This window comes from Lepidochelys kempii, chromosome 18 (genome assembly GCF_965140265.1).
Source record: "Lepidochelys kempii isolate rLepKem1 chromosome 18, rLepKem1.hap2, whole genome shotgun sequence".
In the NCBI taxonomy this organism is placed as follows: Eukaryota; Metazoa; Chordata; order Testudines; family Cheloniidae; genus Lepidochelys; species Lepidochelys kempii.
Genome location: NC_133273.1, coordinates 17704031 through 17731454, shown reverse-complemented (window position 1 = coordinate 17731454; position 27424 = coordinate 17704031). Strand labels below are relative to the sequence as shown.

General features: G+C 47.8%; 1 protein-coding gene across 4 annotated transcripts; it reads left to right on the top strand.

Annotated features, from left to right (window-relative positions):
- Positions 1 to 492: 492 nt before the first annotated feature.
- AURKAIP1 (aurora kinase A interacting protein 1) lies at positions 493 to 7744 on the top strand. Of its 4 annotated transcripts, XM_073316462.1 has the most exons (7): positions 493 to 617; positions 1049 to 1141; positions 1262 to 1327; positions 2581 to 3032; positions 3486 to 3527; positions 4123 to 4269; positions 5736 to 7744. In XM_073316462.1, exons 2-6 carry the CDS (start codon positions 1090 to 1092, stop codon positions 4222 to 4224), a joined length of 714 nt encoding a protein of 237 aa, XP_073172563.1. In that variant the 5' UTR covers positions 493 to 617; positions 1049 to 1089; the 3' UTR covers positions 4225 to 4269; positions 5736 to 7744. The 4 variants fall into 4 exon arrangements, with proteins under 4 accessions (XP_073172563.1, XP_073172562.1, XP_073172564.1 ...); XM_073316461.1 differs by lacking the exon at positions 5736 to 7744 and having other exon boundaries at positions 4123 to 4417; XM_073316463.1 differs by lacking the exons at positions 3486 to 3527; positions 5736 to 7744 and having other exon boundaries at positions 504 to 617; positions 4123 to 4417.
- Positions 7745 to 27424: the final 19680 nt, after the last annotated feature.

The window sequence follows — 27424 nt, the reverse complement described above, 5'->3', positions numbered from 1 at the left end:
TTTGTGTGTGTGTTACTGTGTCTGGGACTGACCCTTGCGTGTCTGTGTGTGTGAATGTGTCTGGGGCTCACCTTTGTGTGTGTGTGTTAGTGTGTCTGGGACTCATGCTTGTGTGTCTGTGTGTGTCTGGGACTCACGCTTGTGTGTCTGTGTGTGTCTGGGGCTCACCTTTGTGTGTGAGTGTGTCTGGGACTCACCCTTGTGTGTCTGTGTGTGGGGGGGGGACACTCACCTTTGTGTGTGTGTGTTAGTGTGTCTGGGACTCACGCTTGTGTGTCTGTGTGTGTCTCGGGCTCACCTGTGTGTGTGTGAGTGTGTCTGGGGCTCTCTGCTGGGTCCTGTCTGTCCACCCGTCTGGGTCTCGGGGGTGCCAGCCTGGCCGCCTGCCTAGCCCACGTGTGTCCCCCCGCCCCGCCCAGCGGCCATCCGGACTGAGCATGCGCAGTACAACCTAGGGCGCACCCACGGCCAGGGGGCCGTTTATGCTGCTACACCGGCCGGCGGGCCTGGAACCGCTGGGGCCGGAACGCGGGCGCTGGGGCGCGGGGCCGGGCGGGCCGGAGCGTCGCCGGAATTTCCGGGAACCGCGGGGCGGCCCGGGCGGCGGGCCTGAGATGGTGAGTGCGGGCGGGCGGGCCCGGGCCCTCGCCGCTGGGGGGATGGGAGGCCGGGCCGGGGCGGGCCGGGGCGGGGCGGGCTCGGCTCGGGGAGCCCACATGCAGCGCGGGGCGGCGGCCTATTCCCCGGGTCCCCGTAGTAAAGGGTCATGGGGGGCCGCGGCGGGGGGGCGTGACCAGGGGCGCGGTTGGGGGGGCGGCGGCGGCGGGTGGGAGGCCTGGCGGGGGAGCGGTTGGGGGGGGCGGCGGCGGCGGGTGGGAGGCCTGGCGGGGGAGCGGTTGGGGGGGGGCCCTGGCGGGGGGGCCCTGGAGGGGGAGCGGTTGGGTGGCGGCGGCGGCGGGGGAGCGGTTGGGGGTGATCAGGGTGGGTGCCTGGTTCAGTTCCTTCCAGTTTTGTGTAGTTCACTGAATGAATGTTCTTATTTTGGCAGTCCTTACTGGTTCTTACAGAGGGAAGAAATCAGTAACAAATATGTTGATATCACGACTAACTTCTCAATTAGCGAAGGCCTCACGATTTGCAGGTAAACAGAACAGGGAAACTAAAATCCCCCTGAGTGCGTCTGTGTTAGAACTGCTAGTGCAAAACCTGATTTTGAAGTTTTCAGAGGTAATTAGACTTCCAGAGTTTCTTTTGCCCGCAGGCATTACAAGTCAGGAGAGTCAGTCGTTTGTGCTGAAGAACAGTAGGTCACTAATCCTGCTGATTGGTGTGTATTGACACTATTGTGAGGTTTTGCCTTAACTTTAATTCCCCTTAAGATCATGTATAATGTATTTGGGAGCAGGAGGGTTGAATGCTGAGATCTTTTCAGGTTCTTAGGATCTTTCTAGATCTGACTTTTTTCCTACTCTAGATGCGGGGGTAACCTCTTTAGCTTAAATTTAGCTGGTTGAATTGTACCCTTTTCCTTAAGGTAAAGTGCACGTTTTGCCTTAGTTCAACTCATGGGTAAATTACAGTTTAACGTCTGCATTCTTTAGTGTTAAACTGTTTTTGAACATAGTGGTCCAAATAATTATTTGAAATTTCCTGTGTATTTGAACTATGGGCCCACAAAAGCAACATCAGTAACTATATACTGTAGTTATGCCACTGTGGTACATTTAAGCCAGATTTTTCCCTTTCTGCCCCTCCCTAGCCAAACACATGCCATGGACCTGATTTGTCATCCATCCCCTCTCTTGGGTGCACCACTAGGAGCTCCTCCAACACCTGAGTGAGGGAGAGAGACAGAGTTAGGCTGGGATCATCCCATAACCCACCCCTGATGCACTTGGCCCCAGCATTCCATTCTTTCTTCTGGGGAAACCATGAGATGCAGGAGTCTTCCATCTCCTGAGGAGTGGGAGGGGAAAAGAGATGGACTGGCCTCCCCTCAACAAGACCCGCATGCCCATATCTTCCCAGAGACAACATCCCACTGCTGCTGCAGGCTACTGTAGTAGAAGTCTGTGTTGCAATCCTGAAGGTTCAGGGTTCAAACCTGGCCAGTGGCGCACGATTTGTGGGTTGTTACAGCTGTACACAATAGAATGTGTTTGTCTTTTTCTTTTGAATAAACAAAGTAGTTTTTTGTATGCAATTTTCTATGTTAACCTAAATTACTTTTTCTTGCAAACTCACCCACTCAGAAGTTAAGAAATGCCAGTTTTATGCCTCCCAATGTACTTTAATTTGACCCCTTGTGCATATGCATTGATACAGTCTTTAATTATGTGATTACGCACTATGTTTTCCACATGACCCCCACCTCATTCAGTGAACAGAATGGATGCACAAGGGGTGGAATTACAGTTGCACAGGCGAGAGTAAATTTGGCTTCCAAATGCTTGAATTTGCAAGCTAAATAACTTTTAAAGTAGCTTTTTGGGTGTAATTTTAATATTTAGCTATTTTAAAGGTAGACACTCATGTTATGTGTTCTTCAAGAAGTTTAAACAAAACTTTTGTTTTTTTGAGGACATTTTTTGCCAAGATCAGCGTCTTCTGTGCTGTGCTCTGGTCCCACATCTGCAAATTACAGCACACAACCCTCTAATAAGAATGGAGCTCAACCTCAGCGCTGGTATGCACTGGACCCTGAACTGGAAGAAATTCTGATCCCCAGAAAAATGTCCATCAGCCCTTTAGAAAGCTGGCTGACTGTTAGATACTCCCTCCCTAAAGTGGAGATCATCAATGTTCATGAAAAGCTAGGTTATGAGCCTACCCAACAATATGACTGTCCCCCATGTGAAGGGGGAGCTGATGTGGAGGAAGAGGAAGGAGAAGTCAGCACTAACAGGGTTGAGTGTAAGAATGTGTTGAAGATCCGCAGGAGGAAAATGAATCGGCATAAGTACAAAAAGCTGCTCAAACGAACGCGTTTTTTGCGGAGGAAGGTACTAGATGGTCGCAGGAAGAAACGTCAGGTGAGATTGGGATCAACAGAGGCATATTTTCAAAAAGTGGCTGGCACTTTCTTTAGATATAGCTAGCAGTTTATGTGGTGCTTTTAATCTAGAATTGACTTGTGAAAAACAGCAGCAATCTGATTGGAGCAATTCCAGTGCATTGGGCTGGTGGCTTTGCAGATCATGCTGGTTTCGGAACCCTCTGAACTTTTTGGTTTGTTTTTTGATCTGGATGTCCTTGGCCAATTATTTAAAATTTGTGTAGCTGGAAGGAGATGTATTAAACTTTGAATGATACATCGCTATGCATGGTGATCTATCTTGACATTCAAATAATTTGAAAAGATGAATGGTTACGACTTCTTCAGTGGATAAAAATAATCTCTTGACATAGGCACCAATGAGTAGTATACATGCCCAAGATGTGTTTGGATAGTTGGTGTAATAATCATCTTCTACCTGTCTTGCCAGCATCCTCAACTGATGTGCACAGAACAGCCAGTGTCAGCAGCTGTAAGGAGAAAATATCACACTGCACTCCTGCCCAGAAGCATTTTACTTTCTAGAATGGGGTAGGAGGGAAGGACATGGGTCCACATTCAGACTGGTGGAGGCAGATGCAACTCCATTGGTTGTATGGGCTACTTAGCTCTGCCTTTCCATAGCCCACAGTTCTTCCATGCTTCAAATTTTCATCCCTGTTCTAGTCTTTCTCCCACCACACCTGTCCTTAGAAGGTGTTTGTGTCTTGTTAGTCCCAGTTAACCCCTTCAAGTTTAAACAGCCAGTCTTAAAGGTCCCATTTCCTTTCTTGATCCCTACTGGATATTAGTTTTTTTAACATTTGAACTCGTTAAATATGTCTCCGTTTTCAGTATTTCTAATGGAACATTTCTAAAATGCAGTTATACGGCATTTGAAATGCATTTTCTGTGATTAAGAACTGGAGCATATTCTGAGAAGCGGGATAGGCTGCCTAGGTAATGTACTGCTTCCTTCATACAGATAACACCCAGCTTCTCTTTAGGATACTTTTTATGCAGTGGGGTGTCTTGGTTTGAACGTGTCACTTCCAAGAGAGCTCACAGTCGTCCCTTTTTCTTTCCAGGCAAAGTTTGAAAAAGATCTGAAACGCATCTGGAGGAGAGCTGGGTTGAAAAAGCCTTCTGAGGGCTGGCAGCTGCCCAAGATATTTGTGAGAACTAAATGACTGGAACACCTCAAATGTGTTTTGGCATTTAATTGTAATTAAAAGGTATTTAAAATAAGTCAAAGTTCTTTTAACTTTGTTCTGAATGATGAGTCCAGAGGTGTGTAGATGTTTAAAATCTTGGTGAGGAGATCATTCCGAACCCTGTGCAATACTGGCTGTTGAAATAATAAAATGCCATTTGCTGAAAAAAGCCTGTGGGCATAGTAACTAAAAATGAGTTAAAAATCAATTTGTGGGTTCATTCGCTCAAATCAGCCCTCTGTCTCCCAGCGCCAGCCCCTCTATCTAGCTGCATGGAGAAGAGAGGGGAAATAGAGCAAGTAAGGTTCTGAATAAAATGACCCAACCCACAGGACTTGCCAGTTCTGAGGAATATTCTCATGGAGTTCCAGTGAGAGCCAGATTTGGACTAATTTGCTGTGAGGGACTGAAATCAAAGCTGATCCAGCTGTTCTCAGTTTTCTTAGTGCAAGGCATAAGGCAGAAATGATTCTGCACATGCCTTCCTCCTAGATCAGGGCCTTTTTGTATTGGTAATAAGTCCTTGAAGTGTAACCACCCTAGCACATAGTCTCCAGTCCCAAATGGGGGTATGAATGTGGTAGGCTTTGTTACCTTGGTGGAGATGGAATGAGAGAGTCACAAGTGTGATACAATAGTCTTAATGTGACGGAGGAAAGCATTCCCTGCTGCACCAATGGCCTCTGAGTGTGAGAGGGACTGCACCTCATACTGGTGCAGAAGACAGGGTCATTTGACCATCACATATCAAATGTTCCTGCAGGAGAAGCTCTCTGTTGGTTGTAAAATAGTGGCATACTGCCTGTTACATACCTGGGAGGCTTAATGTCTCATTCTCATCATACATCCTGCTACTTGCTTCTCAAGACAGCCTGTGAACAGCATTATTTCTGTAGCAGAGTTGGGGCAGGAGTGGAAGTTGCATTAATCAGCATTACAAAATACAATGCAGTTCCACTCGCTTGAAGCCTCAGTGTGCACCTTCTTCAAGCGAAAGCATTCAGCAACAGTCCTGAAGAGAAGAAGCAACTAAAGATTTTTATTTGTATTCTCTGAACCATTTTTAGTGGGGGTCCAGAGTCCTGGTTTCTGGTTTTGGCCCTTCTTTGACTTGCACGGGGGCAAGTCACTTTCCTTCTCCATGCCTCAATCTTTCCATCTGTGAGGTGAAATACCATATCCCACCAGAGACAGGTGATGAAAACAATTAGAGGTGATGTCCTATGAAAAAAGATGGAAAAGACTGAGGTATTTGAGTTTGGAGGGGTTATGTTAGAGGTATACAAAATAATAAATGGTGCATAGGTGATAAATTGCATGCTCCTGTTCCTTCCTTCATAATCCAAGAATAAGGGGACACCTGATTAAACCAAAAGGCAACAAAATTAAAAGGCAATAAAAGAATATACTTCTTAAGTACATTGGCCTGTGGAACTTATTGCTACAAGGTAACATTTTTGATTAATTTCTGTTGTATCCTTCTGTAGGTCATCTGCCAATGCAACCAAAAGACACCTGCTACGCTTCTTGCTGTCAGTAGATGGTAGTAGAGTCAAGGCTCTCTGAAACGCCATAGGAGTTGTAGTAGGAACCTGCTGGCTAATTTTCTAGTTCTTGTATTTTAAAGAATTGGTGTGTGTGTAAAAATCATTATTCTTGACAGAAACATATTGCTATAATGAGAGGTTTATTAAATTGATCAGAGGGTAGCCATGTTAGTCTGTATCCACAAAAACAGTCAGGAGTCTGGTGGTACCTTTAAAGACTAACAGAATTATTTGGGCGTAAGCTTTTGTGGGTAAAACCCCCCACTTCTTCAGATTAAATTGAAGTGACCCCTGAGAGACATGCAGAACTAGAACATTGCTACGGTTGGTGGGTTTTCCAGACTATAGGCTCAAGTCTGGTATTAGCAGGTGACTTTGATCAGCGCTTTAAAAACAACCCCCTGCCTCCTCGTAAAGCTTTAAAAAGGGCTACAGCTGCAGTTCTTTTTAACCAACTCAAATGGGGCTGTTTTCAGACTATTCCTTCAGGGCGCCAATCAACAAGGGGAGCACTTAACCCTCTGCCTTAAAAGGTCCCTATATATAATGATGGCTCTAGACTTCAGGGGCATGGTTAATATTCAGCAGGCACCCAGGGGTCACTAAAGAGTCTGAATGTGTTACAGTGTAACTGCACAACAGTGCCTTGCTGTCGGGTCCTTTCAGTCTGGCCTGTCTCTGAGCAGGCTCCTAGAGTATTAGCTCATTTGGAGTGAGGCCCTTGGGGTTTTTTTTATCCCTTCATGCTTATTCCTATGGGCTGTGTTCACAGCTCTGTCACTCCCGTTCCTGCTGCTTTTGGGACTGGCTCTTAGGCCTCTCGCTTATTGCCCTCCTGTCTGAACAGTCAATCTGTGTGTTTCTAGGGTGCTGGTTGCTGTGGTATCGGGGGTGGGGGGGGAGAGGTCTTCAAAATTACAAGCAAAAACCTGTTCCAAAAGACTAGCTGCCTCCTATGCCTCATTTAACACAGCTGTGCTGCTGTGATGTTCTCTGCTCTTGCCAGCCTGAGCAGACAGAATCCTGTGACTCCTGCTTTTAATCCAGAAACACTGATATGCCATCCCATCTTCCAGCCTAATGGGTGTGTGAGTGATTGGAATGTGGCACCTGGTGTGAGGTGCGTGCGTCCCTGACTTTCCCTGTGATAGTCTGTGGAATATTGATAGTGGTGCACAAACACGGTTGTACTCTCCCTCTTTTTGTAACTCGGCAGTGAACATACGGAGACTGGCCATGTACATCAAATACCCATGGCCATCTTAACCAATTCCCCCTCTGCCCCCATTTTACTACTTCAGGGGGTGCAGAGTTGGGGTCATGGCTTTGTGGGTTGTTCTGATCTCACTCTACCTTGGAATCTACTGGGCATGCCATAGGAAAGAACATAACATGCAAAGCTCTTTAGTCTTTGGGTAGGAGAGCAATGTCTGTCATTGTTGCACTGCCTGCAGTAGTCACTCTGGAAGGCTGTGGAACACAAAGCAGTTCACTGCCGTCATGTCTGGTAGCTCAAGAGTGGAGGGAGGGGACGTGTCATATTCTGGGATTAGCCCAATAGCGTTAAAGCCACCTCTTGATATGACAACCCAGTTCTTTAACACCGAATCAGCTGCTAGGAAAGAATTCTGAAACACTTGAAGTTCCATGGCACAGACCTCATGCAATTCTTCTTCACCTAGGAGAGCTGGATTGTTTCTTTACAGGGCAGGCACCATGTTACAGCTGGAGGTCTCTGTAGTGAATTCCATCTCTTCACTAAGTATAAGTCTGATTATATCTGCCCTCTAAATCATAGTTCAGCACATATAGTCATCATCTTTACATCTACTAAACGTAATGGCAGCCTAATCTGCAGGTATATGGAAGTACTGTGTAATTTGCAATGGTGTTTACAAATAAGCCCCAGTATGTTCCTATATAATTAAAGGCTGGAGACAAGACATTTGTGCCCTGCTCTTAGTTGTGTATTTTTTTTCTAGGTGGGGTCGCATGGTTAAATCATGGTTATCCTAAAGCAATGGTTTTCAACCTTTTTGCATTTGCAGACCCCTAAAAAATTTCAAAGGGTGGTCCGAATCCTTTGGAAATCTTAGACATAGTCTGCGGACCCCAGGCTGAAACTCACTGTCGTAAAGCATGGTTGAAGTCTCTCATGCTGTGTCAGTGCCAGACACTATAAGGACACACAGACACACACATTCACACTCTCATTCTCTCTGTGTAATCCTCCACCAAGATTAAAATCACCATGTCCTAGCTCGCTCAATCACAGATCAGGTTTTCTACTCTAATACAGCCCTTTATCCTTTGGGTTAACCTCGTCCTGCTCTTGTTGGGGAGGAATAGATGAAAGAGAGTTCCCCATATTTGTCTGTAGGGGAAGCACCAGCACATAATATTCCATTCTGGAAACGTTATGAACTTCTACTGGCTGGAAATATGTATACACCTATATGTGTATGCACCTATATGGTAGCAGCTGAAAGCCTGTGGAAGGACATGCTTTGACCTTTATCCGACTCAGATAAATCAAGAGGTTTCAAGGATTCTTCCTTCATCTCCCTATTATGGTTGAAAAACAGCAGGAAGCTGCCAGAGGAACCCATACTAAGTATTCCAGAGACTGGAGCTATTCAGGGAAGACAACGTGATGGATGTTTGAAACTGGGACTCAGACATTGCTCAGGAAGGAGCTCTGAAAACTGGAATATGAAACCAATTATACGCATGGACCCCTTCCTCCCCCCCCAGTGCTTGGGTTATGTGTGCTTGAATACAGAGAGCAAATTAGACTGTTGAGCAGAATATTGTGTCTCAGTCAGTCTGTTAGTTTTATCGTCTGGCTCAACGTGATTACAGAGCTACCTGGTTTGAACTGAAACCATGGTTTGGATCTCAGATAGAAATACGGTTGTTCTCCAAAGAGATATAAAGGGGCTGTATTTTGTTCCCCATCAGTCAAAGCAGTGTATAAACCTCACACAGACGGCCTGCTCCCTTCCCAGGACAGAGCAAGACGGTGGCGTTAAACAGCTGGGATGGGCTGAATCTGCTGCAAAACTGGCAGCTCATAATGGTGATGGGTGAACTTCAGAAGGGCTGGGAGTGTGTCTCCATTTAGATGCGTGTGGCTGTTATCAGTGTAGTAATGAGGTGCTGATTGAAATGTATCCCACCTGCTCAGGTCTAGATGCTGAACTAGAAAAAATCTCAGGAGTCCAGATTTGTGTGAGATTCCCAGTGGTTTCTGGTTGTGAAATAATAGCTTCTGCATTCAAGATATCCTGAGCTCAAGATACCTGTCAAATGCTGGGGCAGATCCTCAGCTGGCGTTGATCGATATAGTTCCCTTGACTTCACTGGAGATACATTGATTTATAGCAGCTGAGGATCAGGCCTGTTAGGTCAGTTGACTACCATGGCGATGGGGTAGAGCCCGTGTAGACAGAACTCCTTGCTGGCCACTGGCTTTTTAACCACTGGAGTGTCCGCTCCTGTTCACAGGAGGTCTACACGCTATGGTGAAAATAACTCCACAGTTCCCAGTGGTCTGGCTGCACTAGCAATCACTGCATTGGTAGCAGCGGGAGATTTTTAGGATAAGGCTGGTGCACACATGGCCTGTGATACTGAAATTGTGGGAAGAGTCTATTCCAAGTGTGCTTTTATAAAGCACAAACTGAAATTTCAAATCCTGTCTCATCACCAGTCAAACAGGAAACTATCCATATGTGGAGTAAAGCCTTTTGGTAACGAGGATCAAATTGAAAGGCTGCCTACCGCACTCAAGATTCCCAGGTGGTCTCCTGTTCAAATACTAGCCAGGCTGTGGATGGTTTAGTTTCCAAGGTCAGACAAGATCAGGTGCATTCAGTCCAATATGGCCATGAATATCAAATTGAAATGGATGAAAGATAGCAACAGTTCCACCCCGTGTTAGTCACAACACTGCAGCATTCTTCTGTGTGAAAACCATACCTGATTCAAGTGATGATGTTACACGTGCTGCATGGGCAGAGCATTAGCTTGACTGACTTCTGGGCAACTTTGACAGCTGGGGTAATTCCTACCATACACGTAGTGATGGGTGAACCTTCAAAGGTGTGGAATATGGGTTTGAGTCAGAGGAACACAGATTTGAGCTGCTTATCCAAACCGTGGGCTGCAAGTCTCCTGAGAACAGGCTTCTTGGGAATATTTCTGCTCCAGGCTGACTTTAATCAGCTCTCAGCCCATGATTCACTGGGTTCTGAAACTCACCAGCCCTGCCAGCAACTCTGATTTGGCTTCCCCTCCCAGTGGCAGAACCAAAGGGAGAGGCCCTGCTCCTGTATGAGCCTTGGAATAGTTCAGGGAACTACTACATACAAGGTCATCCTCAAAATACCAAGAAACCAGCCTCTTGCGTGTGTCTGCACCAAGCACCGCAGTGCAAGGCCTGGATATAATGGGGAGCGAATGTGCCCGGAGCTCTTTCAAAGTTTTGATCAAGGCCTGGTGTTGGTTTGAGTTGTGTGTGAAGGTTCAGGTGACCCCGCGCTAATCCGAAAGCACCAGAGAGAGCTGGGAGAAACCCGCTTGCCAGTTTATGCTGGCACTGCCCACATAATGGAGCCTTGTCAGGGTAACACGCTTCCTCCAAACAGTATGAACTGAAACAGCTCTTTATGATGTGTATTGGCAGTGAGTCCTGCTGTGATCTCATAGGAGCAGGCACGTGTGTCTGAAGTGCTGGGTACAGGCTGCGGGGTGCCCAGTAGACCCAGCCGTGTGTGGCTGTAAAAGAAAATGTGAAAGGAAGTTATTCTTCACAGTGTTGTATTGACTGCTGGAAGATTTCACCACGCTGCAAAGCAAATTTCCTTCTGTTTGCACCCTGAGGGGTTCCATCTGTGCTCAGTGCTAAGACTCTGATGCCAGGGGCCAGGTTCCTAGTGTGTATTTTGGGCACCATCCTCTTCGCTTGAGTCATTAAGGCTCCAGGGCAATCTCAGACGAAGGGGCACATGCCAGGGATCTTTTCTACCCCATCTAATTCCCACCTCCACTGTGTCCTGGAAGTTTTACGAGCGGCCTGTGAGCAATGCCTACCTTTCAGAGAGTGAAGCGCCGAGCTCCCCTGCTGTTTATCAGCTAGCTGCTGATTGGATTTATTAAAAACCCAGGGGTACTGCAGCCCAATAATTCCTGAGCAAAAACAATGGGGGCTTTTACACCGGTGAGCTAATAGGGACACTGCCAGGTTAAAAACAATGAGCCAAATCTTTAGCTGGTGTAAATAGGCATGTTTCCGTTAACTTCAATGGGATTGAGCTGAGGAGGACCTGGCCCCATGTCTTTTAAAAGTAAATGGTCCTAAGCTGCTGTAAACTGGTGGGGTTCCAGTGGAGTTAATGAAATTGTGCTGATAGCATCATCGAAAGATCATTTGCGCCAGATCCTCCACTGATGGCAAACAGCACCGTAGATAGTGAAACCTGATTGTGAAAAAAAATATTTTAATAAAGTCCTGCCCTGGACTTTGTGTATTGAAATGCTGCGGCTGCTGAGTTAGGCCCAGTCCTACAATGTGCAGAGGAGGACTGGTCAAAAATGACATGGATTTTCCACATAAAATTCAAAAGAAACAAAGCCTTTTTTTCTTTTTTAAATTTCAGGCAGAATTTTTCAACTTTTCATCTAATTGTAATGAGAAATTTCATGTGCATTTGCTCTGAAACAAAAACATTTGTTTTGATTCTATTCAAACCAATCAACCAACCATCTCTTTCTCTCTGGGGAGCTTTTAGCACTCCTCTCCCTGTCTTTCTTTTTCCCCTCTTGATGGGAGAGAAGCTGGCGGGGGAGGGAGAAAGAGGCAAAAACCGGAAGTAATTTGGTTTCAGTTCCCAGTGAAAGCTCTCGTTTTATTTTGATGGAACAGCTGAACATTTCAAATGATACGACAAATTTACAGGGATTTTGTTATCATCCGAAAAGTCATTTTTCGTCACAAAATCTTTAAGGGAGCTCAACCAGCTGTGGTGCTGGGTGAGTTCTGGTGGGGCTGAGTTCTCTACCTTTTCACTGACATGAACAGCACTTGGGAGGACTCGCAGCATCGAGCGCTCAGTAAGTCCTGCGAATAGTCCTGGAGTGACGTAGCGCCAAGGCGCTAAGAGGGAAAGCCCTCCCCGAGGATGTGGCAAGCTCCATAAAAATAAAGATTTTGGAAATATTTAAGACTTTATATTTGAAGTGGCTTTGCAAAACTTGGCAGAGGTCTCACAGCTGAACTGTGACCCAAGCCAGCGGTGGGGGTGAGCTGAAGCAGAATAATGATCAACCGGGGACAAAGCTTGCCAGAAGCGAGAACAGTAAAAGAGGCCTGAGGTGTGGTTATAGCCAACAATGTGACTGTAGGTTAATGGCACTGTCTTACTCAGCAGCTCTGCTCCCTGGGTGACTTTGAGTCAGATCCGTTTCTTCTACTGACAAAGTGTTCTCACTCCTGCTAGCTTTGCAGGGCCAGCTCAGCCATGAAAGAGCCAGCTGAATTCAGGTCAGAATTGTCCTCAGGGCAGAAGCTTTGAGAGAGGTCATCATGGCAGCCTTCCCTCCAGACCAGACCGCCCAGCTTTGGATCCTCAGGGCATCTGTACTGTTCCAATCAGGGGTGTTGGAACAATTTTTATAGCAAAAAGAAAAGGAGTACTTGTGGCACCTTAGAGACTAAACAATTTATTTGAGCATAAGCTTTCGTGAGCTACAGCTCACTTCATCGGATGCATAAAAGTGGAAAATGCAGTGAGGATGTTTTTTATACACACGGACCATGAAAAAATGGGTGTTTATCACTTCAAAAGGTTTTCTCCCCGCACCCCACTCTCCTGCTGGTAATAGCTTATCTAAACTGATCACTCTCCTTACAATATGTATGATAATCAAGGTGGGCCATTTCCAGCACAAATCCAGGGTTTAACAAGAACATCTGAGGAACAGGGGGGTGGGGGGTGGGGTAGGAAAAAACAAGGGGAAATAGGTTACCTTGCATAATGACTTAGCCACTCCCAGTCTCTATTCAAGCCTAAGTTAATTGTATCCAATTTGCAAATGAATTCCAATTCAGCAGTCTCTCGCTGGACTCTGATTATGAAGTTTTTCTGTTGTAATATCGCAACTTTCATGTCTGTAATCGCGTGACCAGAGAGATTGAAGTATTCTCCAACTGGTTTATGAATGTTATAATTCTTGACATCTGATTTGTGTCCATTTATTCTTTTACGTAGAGACTGTCCACTTTGACCAATGTACATGGCAGAGGGGCATTGCTGTCACATGATGGCATATATCACATTGGTGGATGTGCAGGTGAACGAGCCTCTGATAGTGTGGCTGATGTTATTAGGCCCTGTGATGGTGTCCCCTGAATAGATATGTGGACACAGTTGGTAATGGGCTTTGTTGCAAGGATAGGTTCCTGGGTTAGTGGTTCTGTTGTGTGGTATGTAGTTGCTGGTGAGTATTTGCTTCAGGTCTGTAGGCAAGGACTGGCCTGTCTCCCAAGATTTGTGAGAGTGTTGGGTCGTCCTTCCGGATAGGTTGTAGATCCTTGATAATGCGTTGGAGAGGTTTTAGTTGGGGGCTGAAGGTGACGGCTAGTGGCGTTCTGTTATTTTCTCTGTTGGGCCTGTCCTGTAGTAGGTAACTTCTGGGTACTCTTCTGGCTCTGTCAGTCTGTTTCTTCACTTCCGCAGGTGGGTATTGTAGTTGTAAGAATGCTTGATAGAGATCTTGTAGGTGGTTGTCTCTGTCTGAGTGGTTGGAGCAAATGCGGGCCTGTGTTGATGGAAACTATATATATGGTGTTTGTTATTTCTACTTCAAGCCAGGGTGTGCGGCAGCACCCCTAGTTCCAGCCCCCCTAGTTCCAATTACTGTCCAGAAATTGTTGCTGCTCTGCAGCCTCAAACCTGCTTAATGTAGGTAGCTTAACGAGCAGCCTTCACAGAACTGCCATTGTCTGAGCAATTTTACCTTTCTTGTGTGTGAGGAGGGGAATGACCTAGGTTGTTACCAGCCTCCTGCCATGTGTAAAGCAATATCCCTTGGCTTGTCCTAAGGTAGGGAGAGCTAAATCTCCTACTTTTGGACAATACTAGCCATTCCTTGTGGAAGGGATGTGGGCTGCTGGGCCCTCCAGAAAAGCAGGAAACTTTTCCTCACCAGGAATCCGTGGAGCATTCTTGCCGGGTCCACATTTGATCTGGAGAGGAAGAGGGTGGCAAATGAGGATGCTATCCCCAACACACAGGGCGGGAGTGGTTTTCATTATTATACAGTGGGGTTGCAGAACACAAGGGAGGGTGAATGAAAACGTACAGGCCAGCAAATCATGTCTGCATAGAGAATGCACACAAAGAGGGCTTTGTCTGGCCTATGGCGTCTCTCCATCTCCTCCACAGCGCGAGCTGCAAAATTCAGATCCAAATTTAAAGTCCCCCCAAATCCAGGCTGAGCTGCCCCCCTGTGTTTTGGTCCTTTCATTTCTAGGGCGAACAAAGAGTAACAGCTCGCAAAACCAGAGCTGTTTGTCAGTAGGTTTGGAAGGATGACATTTTTACTGGTCAGTGTCATTAAATGGCAATGGCATCCACAAACTTATGAAAAAATGTTTCCATTGATAAAAGTTACAGCTCGGCAAAGTAAGGAAAATGCTGCTTGAGAACATCTTAGAGTTTGAGTTCAGGATATCTACTTTATATATGCATGTGATGTTGATCATCTGCGTTTTAACCATTCTAAAGCTTCAGCTTTTTTTTTGAATCTCAGCCTCTTCTGTCATTATTGACTGACCCCTTCCTTGTCTGATCCCCCCCCCCCATAATTTCACATAGAAGTGTGAATAGTTAAATGGATACAAATAAAACAAAAGGGCGTAACCCCCTTAATTTTGCACAGCTGTGAAAACGTAAATCCATACCCGCAGAAAAAATGCTTAAAAATAAACTAGCTTATGCTCAAATAAATGGGCTAGTCTCTAAGGTGCCACAAGTCCTCCTGTTCTTGGTGCGAATACAGACTGACACGGCTGCTCCTCTGAAACCTAAAAGTAAACGGTTATCCATCAAAATTATTAAAAACATAAAAATGGAATTCTGGCAAGCCTATTTATAGTGCACAAACTCCTCCTACGAATTAGCTTAGACCTGCCTGTGGGTGGGGCTCCTATAAATGGTCTGTCCTCCATTTTGGCTTCTTCCTGCAAAGACTCAGCTTGTGGTGCAGGGAGCAGCTATCAGCAGGTATGATGTCAACAAAAAGAAAGAGAAAAGGGACTAGGGAAGGAAGAACCAGGAGGTGGGGAAGAGCCATGATAAAGGCTGGGATTGAGCACATGATCCCTTTCCAGCTGGAAAGTAGGGGAGAAGATAAAAACCCCTAGTTCTGCCTTGGAATTCCCTGGGATAGGAGGCAGGCAAACATGTAGGGCTGGACTCTGATCTCAGTTACACTGGGAAAGCCAGGGAGATGCCACTGAAGTCCTTACTACCCAATTCTATCATCAGTAAACCTGAGATGGAAACTCAGGCACAGAGTGGTGAAGTGACTTGCCCAAAGTCACCCAGCAAGTCAGTGGCAGAGCCAGGAAAGGGACCCCTGGGTCTGTATCCACTAGGCAGCACTGCATCCTGATGTAAAACCAAACTAAACAAGAGGAGAATGAGAAACTCCTACCCTCTTTGTGCCAGTTGGTTCCACCCATTTTCATTTTTGCCCCAGAATACCCCCAGTTGATACTGTTAGGTTTCAGAGTAACAGCCGTGTTAGTCTGTATTCGCAAAAAGAAAAGGAGTACTTGTGGCACCTTGGGGTATGTCTACACTACGGAATAAGGTCGAATTTATAGAAGTCGGTATTTTAGAAATCGGTTTTATATATTCGAGTGTGTGTCCCCCCACAGAAAATGCTCTAAGTGCATTAAGTGCATTAACTCGGCGGAGCGCTTCCACAGTACCGAGGCTAGAGTCGACTTCCGGAGCGTTGCACTGTGGGTAGCTATCCCACAGTTCCCGCAGTCTCCGCTGCCCATTGGAATTCTGGGTTGAGATCCCAATGCCTGATGGGGCTAAAACATTGTCGCGGGTGGTTCTGGGTACATATCGTCAGGCCCCCATTCCCTTCCTCCCTCCCTCCGTGAAAGCAAGGGCAGACAATCATTTCGCGCCTTTTTTCCTGAGTTACCTGTGCAGACGCCATACCACGGCAAGCATGGAGCCTGCTCAGATAACCATCACCGTATGTCTCCTGGGTGCTGGCAGATGCGGTACGGCATTGCTACACAGTAGCAGCAACCCATTGCCTTGTGGCAGCAGACGGTACAGTACGACTGGTAGCCGTCCTCGTCATGTCCGAGGTGCTCTTGGCCACGTCGGTTGGGAGCGCCTGGGCAGACATGGGCGTAGGGACTAAATTTGGAGTGACTTGACCAGGTCATTCTCTTTAGTCCTGCAGTCAGTCCTATTGAACCGTCTTATGGTGAGCAGGCAGGCAATACGGATTGCTAGCAGTCATACTGTACCATCTTCTGCCAGGCAGGCAAGAGATGAGGATGGCTAGCAGTTGTACTGTACCATCTTCTGCCGAGCAGTAATGAGATGTGGATGGCATGCAGTCCTTCTGCAGCGTCTGCTGCTAGCCAAAGATGTAAAAGGTAGATGGAATGGATCAAAACAAGAAATAGACCAGATTTGTTTTGTACTCATTTGCTTCCCCCCCTCCCCAATTTGGAGTGACTTGACCAGGTCATTCTCTTTAGTCCTGCAGTCAGTCCTATTGAACTGTCTTATGGTGAGCGGGCAGGTGATATGGATGGCTAGCAGTCCTACTGCACCATCTTCTGCCGAGCAGCCATGAGATGTGGATGGCATGCAGTCCTTCTGCACTGTCTGCTGCCAGCCAAAGATGTAAAAGATAGATGGAGTGGATCAAAACAAGAAATAGACCAGATTTGTTTTGTACTCATTTGCCTCCTCCCCCATCTAGGGGACTCATTCCTCTAGGTCACACTGCAGTCACTCACAGAGAAGGTGCAGCGAGGTAAATCTAGCCATGTATCAATCAGAGGCCAGGCTAACCTCCTTGTTCCAATAAGAACAATAACTTAGGTACACCATTTCTTATTGGAACCCTCCGTGAAGTCCTGCCTGAAATACTCCTTGATGTAAAGACAACCCCTTTGTTGATTTTAGCTCCCTGAAGCCAACCCTGTAAGCCGTGTCGTCAGTTGCCCCTCCCTCCGTCAGAGCAACGGCAGACAATCGTTCCGCGCCTTTTTTCTGTGCGGATGCCATACCAAGGCAAGCATGGAGGCCGCTCAGCTCACTTTGGCAATTAGGAGCACATTAAACACCACACGCATTATCCAGCAGTATATGCAGCACCAGAACCTGGCAAAGCGATACCGGGCGAGGAGGCGACGTCAGCGCGGTCACGTGAGTGATCAGGACATGGACACAGATTTCTCTGAAAGCATGGGCCCTGCCAATACATGCATCATGGTGCTAATGGGGCAGGTTCATGCTGTGGAAGGCCGATTCTGGGCTCGGGAAACAAGCACAGACTGGTGGGACCGCATAGTGTTGCAGGTCTGGGACGATTCCCAGTGGCTGCGAAACTTTCGCATGCGTAAGGGCACTTTCATGGAACTTTGTGACTTGCTTTCCCCTGCCCTGAGGCGCATGAATACCAAGATGAGAGCAGCCCTCACAGTTGAGAAGCGAGTGGTGATAGCCCTGTGGAAGCTTGCAACGCCAGACAGCTACCGGTCAGTTGGGAATCAATTTGGAGTGGGCAAATCTACTGTGGGGGCTGCTGTGATGCAAGTAGCCCACGCAATCAAAGATCTGCTGATATCAAAGGTAGTGACCCTGGGAAATGTGCAGGTCATAGTGGATGGCTTTGCTGCAATGGGATTCCCTAACTGTGGTGGGGCCATGAACGGAACCCATATCCCTATCTTGGCACCGGAGCACCAAGCCGCCGAGTACATAAACCGCAAGGGGTACTTTTCAATAGTGCGGCAAGCTCTGGTGGATCACAAGGGACGTTTCACCAACATCAACGTGGGATGGCCGGGAAGGGTACATGACGCTCGCATCTTCAGGAACTCTGGTCTGTTTCAAAAGCTGCAGGAAGGGACTTTATTCCCAGACCAGAAAATAACTGTTGGGGATGTTGAAATGCCTATATGTATCCTTGGGGACCCAGCCTACCCCTTAATGCCATGGCTCATGAAGCCGTACACAGGCAGCCTGGACAGTAGTCAGGAGCTGTTCAACTACAGGCTGAGCAAGTGCAGAATGGTGGTAGAATGTGCATTTGGACATTTAAAGGTGCGTTGGCGCAGTTTACTGACTCGCTTAGACCTCAGTGAAACCAATATTCCCACTGTTATTACTGCTTGCTGTGTGCTCCACAATATCTGTGAGAGTAAGGGGGAGACGTTTATGGCAGGGTGGGAGGTTGAGGCAAATCGCCTGGCTGCTGGTTACGCACAGCCAGACACCAGGGCGGTTAGAAGAGCACAGGAGGGCGCGGTACGCATCAGAGAAGCTTTGAAAACCAGTTTCATGACTGACCAGTCTACGGTGTGAAAGTTCTGTTTGTTTCTCCTTGATGAAACCCCCCGCCCCTTGGTTCACTCCACTTCCCTGTAAGCTACCTACCCTCCCCTCCTCCCTTCGATCACCGCTTGCAGAGGCAATAAAGTCATTGTTGCTTCACATTCATGCATTCTTTATTCATTCATCACACAAATAGGGGGATGACTACCAAGGTAGCCCAGGAGGGGTGGTGGAGGAGGGAAGGAAAATGCCACACAGCACTTTAAAAGTTTACAACTTTAAAATTTATTGAATGCCAGCCTTCTTTTTTTTGGGCAATCCTCTGTGGCGGAGTGGCTGGTTGGCCGGTGGCCCCCCCACTGCATTCTTGGGCGTCTGGGTGTGGAGGCTATGGAACTTGGGGAGGAGGGCGGTTGGTTACACAGGGGCTGTAGTGGCAGTCTGTGCTCCAGCTGCCTTAGCTGCAGCTCAACCATACACTGGAGCATACTGGTTTGGTCCTCCAGCAGCCTCAGCATTGAATCCTGCCTCCTCTCATCACACTGCCGCCACATTTGAGCTTCAGCCCTCTCTTCAGCCCGCCACTTACTCTCTTCAGCCCGCCACTTACTCTCTTCAGCCTGCCACCTCTCCTCCCGGTCATTTTGTGCTTTCCTGCACTCTGACATTATTTGCCTCCACGCATTCGTCTGTGCTCTGTCAGTGTGGGAGGACAGCATGAGCTCGGAGAACATTTCATCTCGAGTGCGTTTTTTTTTTCTTTCTAAGCTTCACTAGCCTCTGGGAAGGAGAAGATCCTGTGATCATTGAAACACATGCAGCTGGTGGGGAAAAAAAAAGGGACAGCGGTATTTAAAAAGACACATTTTATAAAACAGTGGTTACACTCTTTCAGGGTAAACCTTGCTGTTAACATTACATACATAGCACATGTGCTTTCATTACAAGGTCGCATTTTGCCTCCCCCCACTGCGTGGCTACCCCCTCAACCCTCCCCCCTCCCTGTGGCTAACAGCGGGGAACATTTCTGTTTAGCCACAGGCAAACAGCCCAGCAGGAATGGGCTCCTCTGAGTGTCCCCTGAAGAAAAGCACTCTATTTCAACCAGGTGACCATGAATTATATCTCACTCTCATGAGGATAACACAGAGAGATAAAGAATGGATGTTGTTTGAACGCCAGCAAACATACACTGCAATGCTTTGTTGTACAATGATTCCCAAGTACGTGTTACTGGCCTGGAGTGGTAAAGTGTCCTACCATAAAGGACGCAATAAGGCTGCCCTCCCCAGAAGCCTTTTGCAAAGGCTTTGGGAGTATATCCAGAATGCCAGGGCAAAGTAATCCTTTCACATGCTTGCTTTTAAACCATGTATAGTATTTTAAAAGATCACCGGAGGTCCCTTCTCCGCCTGCTGAGTCCAGGAGGCAGCCTTGGGTGGGTTCGGGGGGTACTGTCTCCAGGTCCAGGATGAGAAACAGTTCCTGGCTGTTGGGAAAACCGGTTTCTCCGCTTGCTTGCTGTGAGCTATCTACAACCTCATCATCATCTTCTTCGTCCCCAAAACCTGCTTCCGTATTGCCTCCATCTCCATTGAAGGAGTCAAACAACATGGCTGGGGCAGTGGTGGCTGAACTCCCTAAAATGGCATTCAGCTCATCATAGAAGCGGCATGTTTGGGGCTCTGACCTGGAGCGGCCGTTCACCCCTCTGGTTTTCTGGTAGGCTTGCCTCAGCTCCTTCAGTTTCACGCGGCACTGTTTCGGGTCCCTGTTATGGCCTCTGTCCTTCATGCCCTGGGAGATTTTGACAAAGCTTTTGGCATTTCGAAAACTGGAACGGAGTTCTGATAGCATGGATTCCTCTCCCCATACAGCGATCAGATCCTGTACCTCCCGTTCGGTCCATGCTGGAGCTCTTTTGCGATTCTGGGACTCCATCATGGTCACCTCTGCTGATGAGCTCTGCATGGTCACCTGCAGCTTGCCACGCTGGCCAAACAGGAAATGAGATTCAAAAGTTCACGGTTCTTTTCCTGTCTACCTGGCCAGTGCATCTGAGTTGAGAGTGCTGTCCAGAGCGGTCAAAATGGAGCACTCTAGGATAGCTCCCGGAGGCCAATACCGTCGAATTGTGTCCACAGTACCCCAAATTCGAGCCAGCAAGGCCGATTTAAGCGCTAATCCACTTGTCAGGGGTGGAGTAAGGAAATCGATTTTAAGAGCCCTTTAAGTCGAAATAAAGGGCTTCATCGTGTGGACGGGTGCAGGTTTACATCGATTTAATGCTGCTAAATTTGACCTAAAGTCCTAGTGTAGACCAGGGCTTAGAGACTAACCAATTTATTTGAGCATAAGCTTTCGTGAGCTACAGCTCACTTCATTGGATGCATACTGTGGAAACTGTTGATACTGGTTTAGCTTAGCGTTGCTCACAAGCAATTTTGAAATCTTGCTTGGTGAAAACAGACTTCCTACTATAGCCCCGGACAGCTAATCACGGGGGGAGGGCTTCCCTCCAGCAGGCTATACCAGGCTAATCAGCCAAGCAGGGAAATAGAAGACGGCAAATGAAGGGGAAATGTGCTTGGATGAGTGACAGGAGATGTAATAAGTGGCTGTCTACCTCCTGCCATGAGGAGGTTCTGGGGTTTGCAGATGGGTGGCCAGCTTTTCTCTGATTTCCCTGCTCTTTACCGTCTCTTTGTGTGGTGTCCAGTGCTGAGCTGGTGTCAGAGACAAGCTTCCTCCAGCTTGGAGCAGGAACTTTTAAAGAGCTTTTTCGGCAGACTCCCTGATCTGAGCAGCATGAGCTGTGGGGCTGTTGGAAGAGATGAAAAGGGCCTGCTGCACTGTTTGGCCCGCTCTCTTCTTGCCCAGCACTTCTGTGGGCCTATGCTATGCTGAGCAGTTGCAAGGGGATGGACAAAGTAAGGAGAAATATAAAGCATCCCTGCCTTAAACTTAGAGCAAGCACAGATCCACTCCACTCCAGGCAAACCTAGCTCTTGTTTTCCTGTCTGGAAGTTTTGCACAGGATAAAATTCTCAGTGCAGAGTTGGGATCTGATGTATGTAGCCAAGAGGAGAGTTCTGCCCTGCATTTAAAGGGGGATGCCAGATTAAACAAAAAGTAAGGGGTGGGGGAGGTAGTTTGCTTGATATTAATTTAAGGAGCATTGTCCAGTATGGATCTTAGTCCAAATCAGCTCTGATGTGTTCATAAATTTTGACTTGAACTTAGTGAGTGACTCTTGCTTCTCTCTCACCCTGATCACTGTTACTGGCCTTCTCACTGTTCTGCAAGCCACTGTGTAAGGGGTGCAGTAGGTTGGATGCACGAGGCAGGTTTTCAGAGAAGCCTCCCTCAACATCCTAAAAGAGTGTGTCCCCTTTTTGAGTACACTTTTTTCATGTCCCCATTTCCGGGCACGCGGAATATCAACTCTGTATCGACTGGGGGTAGGGGATTTGTGATTCAGTAAGCTCTGACTGCTGGTCAGGGGCTTCCACTCCAGAGTATTAAAGATTTCCTGGTATCTTTTTGCAAGAACAGGGGTGCTAGCCCCAGTGTTCTGGCCAGATTCCCATTTCCACCTGCCTAAATTCCCCTGCAGTTTTATTCGGATATGGGATTCCTCTTCGCTTCCTGTTCTAAACTATTGTGCAGTGTTTCTATGTGCTGCTGAGTTCCACCTCAGAAGTGGCCGCATTTCAGTAATGCGTGACAGTGGTTGCTGTGCCCAGCTCTTTGGGATGAAGTTGCTATGTCAATGTCTCTTTCACCCCCGAGGCAACATTTTCCCATTTCAGTTTGCCATGGATGAATGCCTTGCCTGCTGCCCTGCACAGTAAACCAAACTCTCTTCTTTGTACCTCCTCTTCCCAGCTCCCTGTTCAAGCAGCCCATCTGCAAAGAACTGACCGCTTCTCACCCCCCTTTCTGTAGTGGTCTGGCAGAAGCCCCCCTACTCTTCCTGGCTTGAAAAAGCCCATTTTCTGTAAATTGGTAAACTGTGTATTTCTCTAAATCCAATCCATCCCCCCGGATCCGCATGCTCTGGAAGTTAATGTTGCTAGACCCATCTTCTAGGGCATTGTGTCTTTTTCATGAGTCCTCTAGGGCCACTCGGAGAGCGATCAACCTGCAAAACGAAGATTAGGAATGATGGAGAGGTGCTTTTCAGCCGTGGTTTCAGAAACTGTACTTTTCCGAGGCCACGATGACTTATGAAAACTATTAATTTCATGGTTAATGGCTGGCTGCTCTCAATGGGCCTTCGTGGATAATGAACAGGTAAAATTACCCCCAGCTGGTTTCACAAATGAAACTGATTATAATGAAGCTTATTAGAACACTAGATCCTCAGGCCCACAGGAGTGCGCTGCGAGGTTCCACATTACAGCATTCCTTTCAGGGGAGCTAGTGCATTACTAACTACCGCAGTAACATCCAGGACCTACTGAGATAAGGTTTGAGTAAGATATATGGCCCAGTTTCAATGAGAGGTAGGCACCTAATACCTAAGAGGAGCTGGGCCTAGGAGCCAGGAACACTGATTCCCTCTATGGCCTTTGGCAAGTCACTTAATCAATTCAGCTTCCTCAGTTCTAAAATTGGGAATAACAGTCCTTATCTGCCTGACAAGGGTGTTGTGAGACTAAATTAACTGGTGCTGTGTAGGGCATTGCGGCCCTTGGACGGAAGGCGCAATAGAGGTGCAAACAGTGATCATTAAAAGTGGGGGGATGTAGGTTTCCAAGCAGAGAGAAACACGTGGCATCCAATTTCCAGAGGTGGTCAACAGCAGCAGCTCCCCGCTATGTTCAGCTGGAACTGGGGATGTTCAGCACTTCTGAAAATCGGACCCAAAGTGTATATACAGTTAAACACAAGTTGCCCTTTCAAAGCAGCCCCAGGTCTGAAAAGCTGACCCAGCTCCGTGTTTACACCTCTGAATTTTGCAACAGGCTTATATGGCATTCTGGAGGGCAGCCTTCTTTAAGCTCAAATGATGTTTTCTTTTCTTGTAAATGAAGCGGTCTGGAAACCCTCAGAAAATAATAAACCCTCTTGGGAGGCAGCCTCCAAGCACTCTTTTCAGGACAAAGCTATTGATTTTCCCAGCCCTCTTTTTCCCTCTCCATCATTTGCGATCTCAAAATAAGCTGCTGGGCTTGCAGTGCCGCTGCCTCATTATTATAGGCGGGCAGAGCTGATGGGCTGCAATTAGCGTGGGGAACGGAGTCCCTTCAAAAGCTAGTTTCACCAGAGCCTGGTTCTCATGTGGGGAGGGGCTAGACAATGTGGTTTCAAGCACGAGGCTGATGGTCAGAAAAGTGACTCTGAAAATGACACCTTTCTGCAGCACAGGGTCCACTCCCTGCGTACCTTTGAGTCCCGCCTGCTTCCGTTAGTCACGGAAATAGCATGGAGCGCTCGCGGTGTGGCCCCTGAGGTCTAGGCGGTGGATGACTGGCTTGCTGCTGCCCTCGGAGAGGCAGAAGACTGGCACTTCAGCCCTCTTCACCAGCCCCAAATTCACTCACGCTCTCAGCAGTGGTTATTTCCAAAGGTAAATGAGGGGATGCTCCAGTGAGGAGGAGCAGCCTAGCGCCTGTTAGAGGTGTCGCAGCTCGCCGGTGAATGGAAAGAGGGGTCAAGGAGAACGGAGAGGGACTCCAGGCCTGATCCAAAGTCAGTGGCAGTCGATGTGCGCACGCTGAACCCCATCACCCCAAATACAGGCAGAACTGTAGGGCTTCGTGCTGCTGGCTATCGCAGCTAGGGGAACCTGCTTAGAACAGGTTTCAGAGTGGTAACCATGTTAATCTGTATCAGCAAAAAAAAATGAGGAGTCCTTGTGGCACCTTAGGGACTAACAAATTTATTTGGGCATAAGCTTTCGTGAGCCAAACCCCACTTCATCAACAGCTGACTCCCATCCTAGGCTTCAGTCAGATTCACATGGGGTTTGGGGTTCTGACCGTGAGGTTCTAGTTGTAGGGTGAGGGCCACTGTTAGAAGAGGGTTCAGAGTGGTAGCCATGTTAGTCTGTATCAGCAAAAACAACGAGGAGTCCTTGTGGCACCTTAGAGACCAACCAATTTATTTGGGTGTAAGCTTTCATGGGTTAGAACCCACTTATGCCCAAATAAATTTGTTATCTCTAAGGTGCCGCAAGGACTCCTCCTCGTTGTTTTTGTTAGAAGAGGGTTTATTGTGATGCAAAGGTGGAATGAAGGGTGTCTTGACTGGGCTCCCGATCCGCGCTACGCCTTGGACTTCTGCACCAGCCAACCACCTGATATGGCCCCATCTAGTGTGTGTGACCGAGGAGGCAGTGTGGGCGAGTGGATAGAGCCCTGGACTGGGACTCAGGAGATGAGGATTTTTTTCTCCGGCTCGGCCACTGGCCTGCTGGGTGACCTTGAGTCAGTAAGTACTCCTCTCTGTGCCTCAGTTTCCCCATCTATCAAATGGGGATAATGATACTGACCTCCTTTGTAATGTGCTTTGAGATCTACTAAGGAAAAACTCTCTATAAGAGCTAGATTTTACAATTAGCTGTCTTGTAACCGTGCTGGAGGCTGCTGTACTGTAACCGAGTCCCCCAGGAATGTCAACAGGACCTGAGTCTGCCTATTCCGCTACACATCAGGGTCTCCTCTTTCCCTGATTGTCTTTAAGAGATTTTTCAAATCAATAACAAACAGGGATGAGTAACAGTGAGTGGAATGGCAGGCTCCTGGAATGCTGGCTTGTCTTGCACGCCTAAGACAAACAAACTGGCTGATTTGATTCCATTGTCATTTCCTCCTGGTTCTTAGAGCTGTCTGTAATCTGCAGACAGGGACAAGCGCGAGATATATGCCGAAGGGGGTGGCTTAGTGGTCTAAATGTAAATCTGAAAAACGGAGACTCCAGAGAACCACAGCTCCTGCTGGGGGTGCCCCAGCCCTCTGTGAGCTGGGAACACTGAATTCCATGCCGTTTGCATTCAAATGTAGTAGCTGTTGCTCTGTATGGACATGAGTGATCTGAGGACACTTGGGTGCCCTGGTGCAGATTTCCCCTTGCCCCAATATGTGCCTGTTGGCTGCCTGTGAACTGATTCCCAGCCGTGCATATGGTCAAATCCTGAAGTCTTTATTCAGGGCAAACTCCCATTCACATCCAGCTGCAGTGTCTCATTTCCACGTTTTCTCAGCCCCAGAGTAACCTGATGGGCCATGGTGCGGTTTTCAGTTCAACACCCATGTCTTAATTTTATGTGCTCAGTGCTGGTCTGGCTCTTTGAGCTGGGGGGGGAATTACATATGTATTTTTTGAATGAGACCAACAGGAAAGGCGAAAGACATGGCAAGAATGTTGCCTTGCTCATGGGATCAGGGAGAGTCAAAGAACTTCTGGTGGGGAGACTGTCAACCCAACCATCACGTTCCTGTCTGAACACGTTACCCGCCATAGTCACGGGTAACGCCTGAGCCCTGAGCTTGCTGGGGATGAACGAAATGAGAGAGAAAATATTTACCATGATTTTTGCAGTCAGCTCACTTTGCCCATTGGGCAGCGCGGTGTATCGTCAGCGGCACTCTCTCCCCTGCGTAGCTGGGTAAGCCCTGATCCCACAAATGCATTGGTGCATGGGCTGGCAGAGCCCAGTGGCTGTGTGGCGTCCCATTGACTCCACTGGAGCTCTGTGGGACTGCGAGAGTCCCCTTACGTGGATGCAGTTGCCAGAAGCAGGGTCTTAGTTCCAACCTCTCTGATAAGACAAAAGCAGCATGGTCCAGGGGAGAAGGTACCGGGCTGAGATTCAGGAGCCCTGAATTCTGTTCCTGGCTCTGCCACTGACCCTGATTCTAATCTGATTTGACTGTGTCTGCAGCCTTATTTATTCATTTCCATGAGCATTCCTGGGAATACCTTTAAAAATCTGGCCCAGAGAGACTAAGTGATTTGCCCAGGATCACACAAGGAGTCAGTGGCAGAGCCAGGAATTCGACTCAGATCTTCTGAGTCCCAGTCCAGTGCATTAATTACAAGCCCCCACTTCCCGAATGCTTGTTTATCTTCTGCGCCCCCTCCTTCAAGTTCCCCTTCCCCTGAGGGAAATAAGACCCCACTGATTTATTCAGGCCTTTCTTCAGCTTATAAAAGCCCCAGCCATCCAATTAGAGAGTAGCAGCAATAACATGTGACTTAGGTGACCAGTCACATAGCCTGAATATTCCATACTTGCACTGAACAGCCGCCAGCATCCCATGGGCTGAAGTGGGGCTGCACTGAAGATTTGTCAGATACCTGAGGACCCTGAACAAAGGGATGGAAGTCCTGGCCTGGCTGTGAACAGACAGAAAAAGGGACGTCAGTCACTGGGTAACTTGTCCCCAATCAATAATTTGCCAAGCTGTGCCCAGCGTATCTCCCATGTTTGCCTAGGCCAGTCTGTGTTGCGTGAAGTGATGGGTGAACTTCAAAAAAGGTCAGCGGTTTGGCTAAGAATCTAGAGGTTTGGCCATTCCTCCAAACTTTCCAGACCTCTTGAGCTTGCAAAATTGGGCTGGAGATCTCTTGAGAATAAGCTTTGGTTTATATCCGTCTCCTGTTTTGAGCCCAGCAAAAGGATTGGTTCGGATCCGAGATGCAGAAGGTAGGTTTTGGTTGGTTCCTGTTCATATCCCAGCAGGCTGGCAAATGGGGCTTTGACTGCAAACCCGAATGGGGTCAGGGCCAAGAGTTTGTGGTGGGTGGTTTTAGTTCCCTGCCCTCACGGTGGAGTTCTGGCCAGTGAGACTTGGCTAACAAGGGGATTTGCTCAGCTGCAGTGGGGACCCAGACGTGTTATGCTGTGTTACAGGGGCTGTCCAGGGTGCGCTCCTCTTTGAGAAAAGGGAGCACAGGCTTGCGGCATAGAGATCCCCTCTTATGCATTTTGTGATGCCAGGTCCATGATAGGCACAAGTCCCAGGGACTCCTGCACCCACCCCACAAAGCACGCTGGGTTCCTTTTTCAAC

What these genes read in the sequence shown, in the direction of transcription:
- AURKAIP1 (XM_073316462.1), top strand. Translation starts at nt 1,090, where the DNA reads ATGTTGATATCACGACTAACTTCTCAATTAGCGAAGGCCTCACGATTT. An exon ending in GAAGGCCTCACGATTTGCAG is followed by an intron (nt 1,142 to 1,261) that starts GTAAACAGAACA and finishes TTTTGCCCGCAG; the next exon opens with GCATTACAAGTCAGGAGAGT. An exon ending in AACAGCCAGTGTCAGCAGCT is followed by an intron (nt 3,528 to 4,122) that starts GTAAGGAGAAAA and finishes TTTTCTTTCCAG; the next exon opens with GCAAAGTTTGAAAAAGATCT.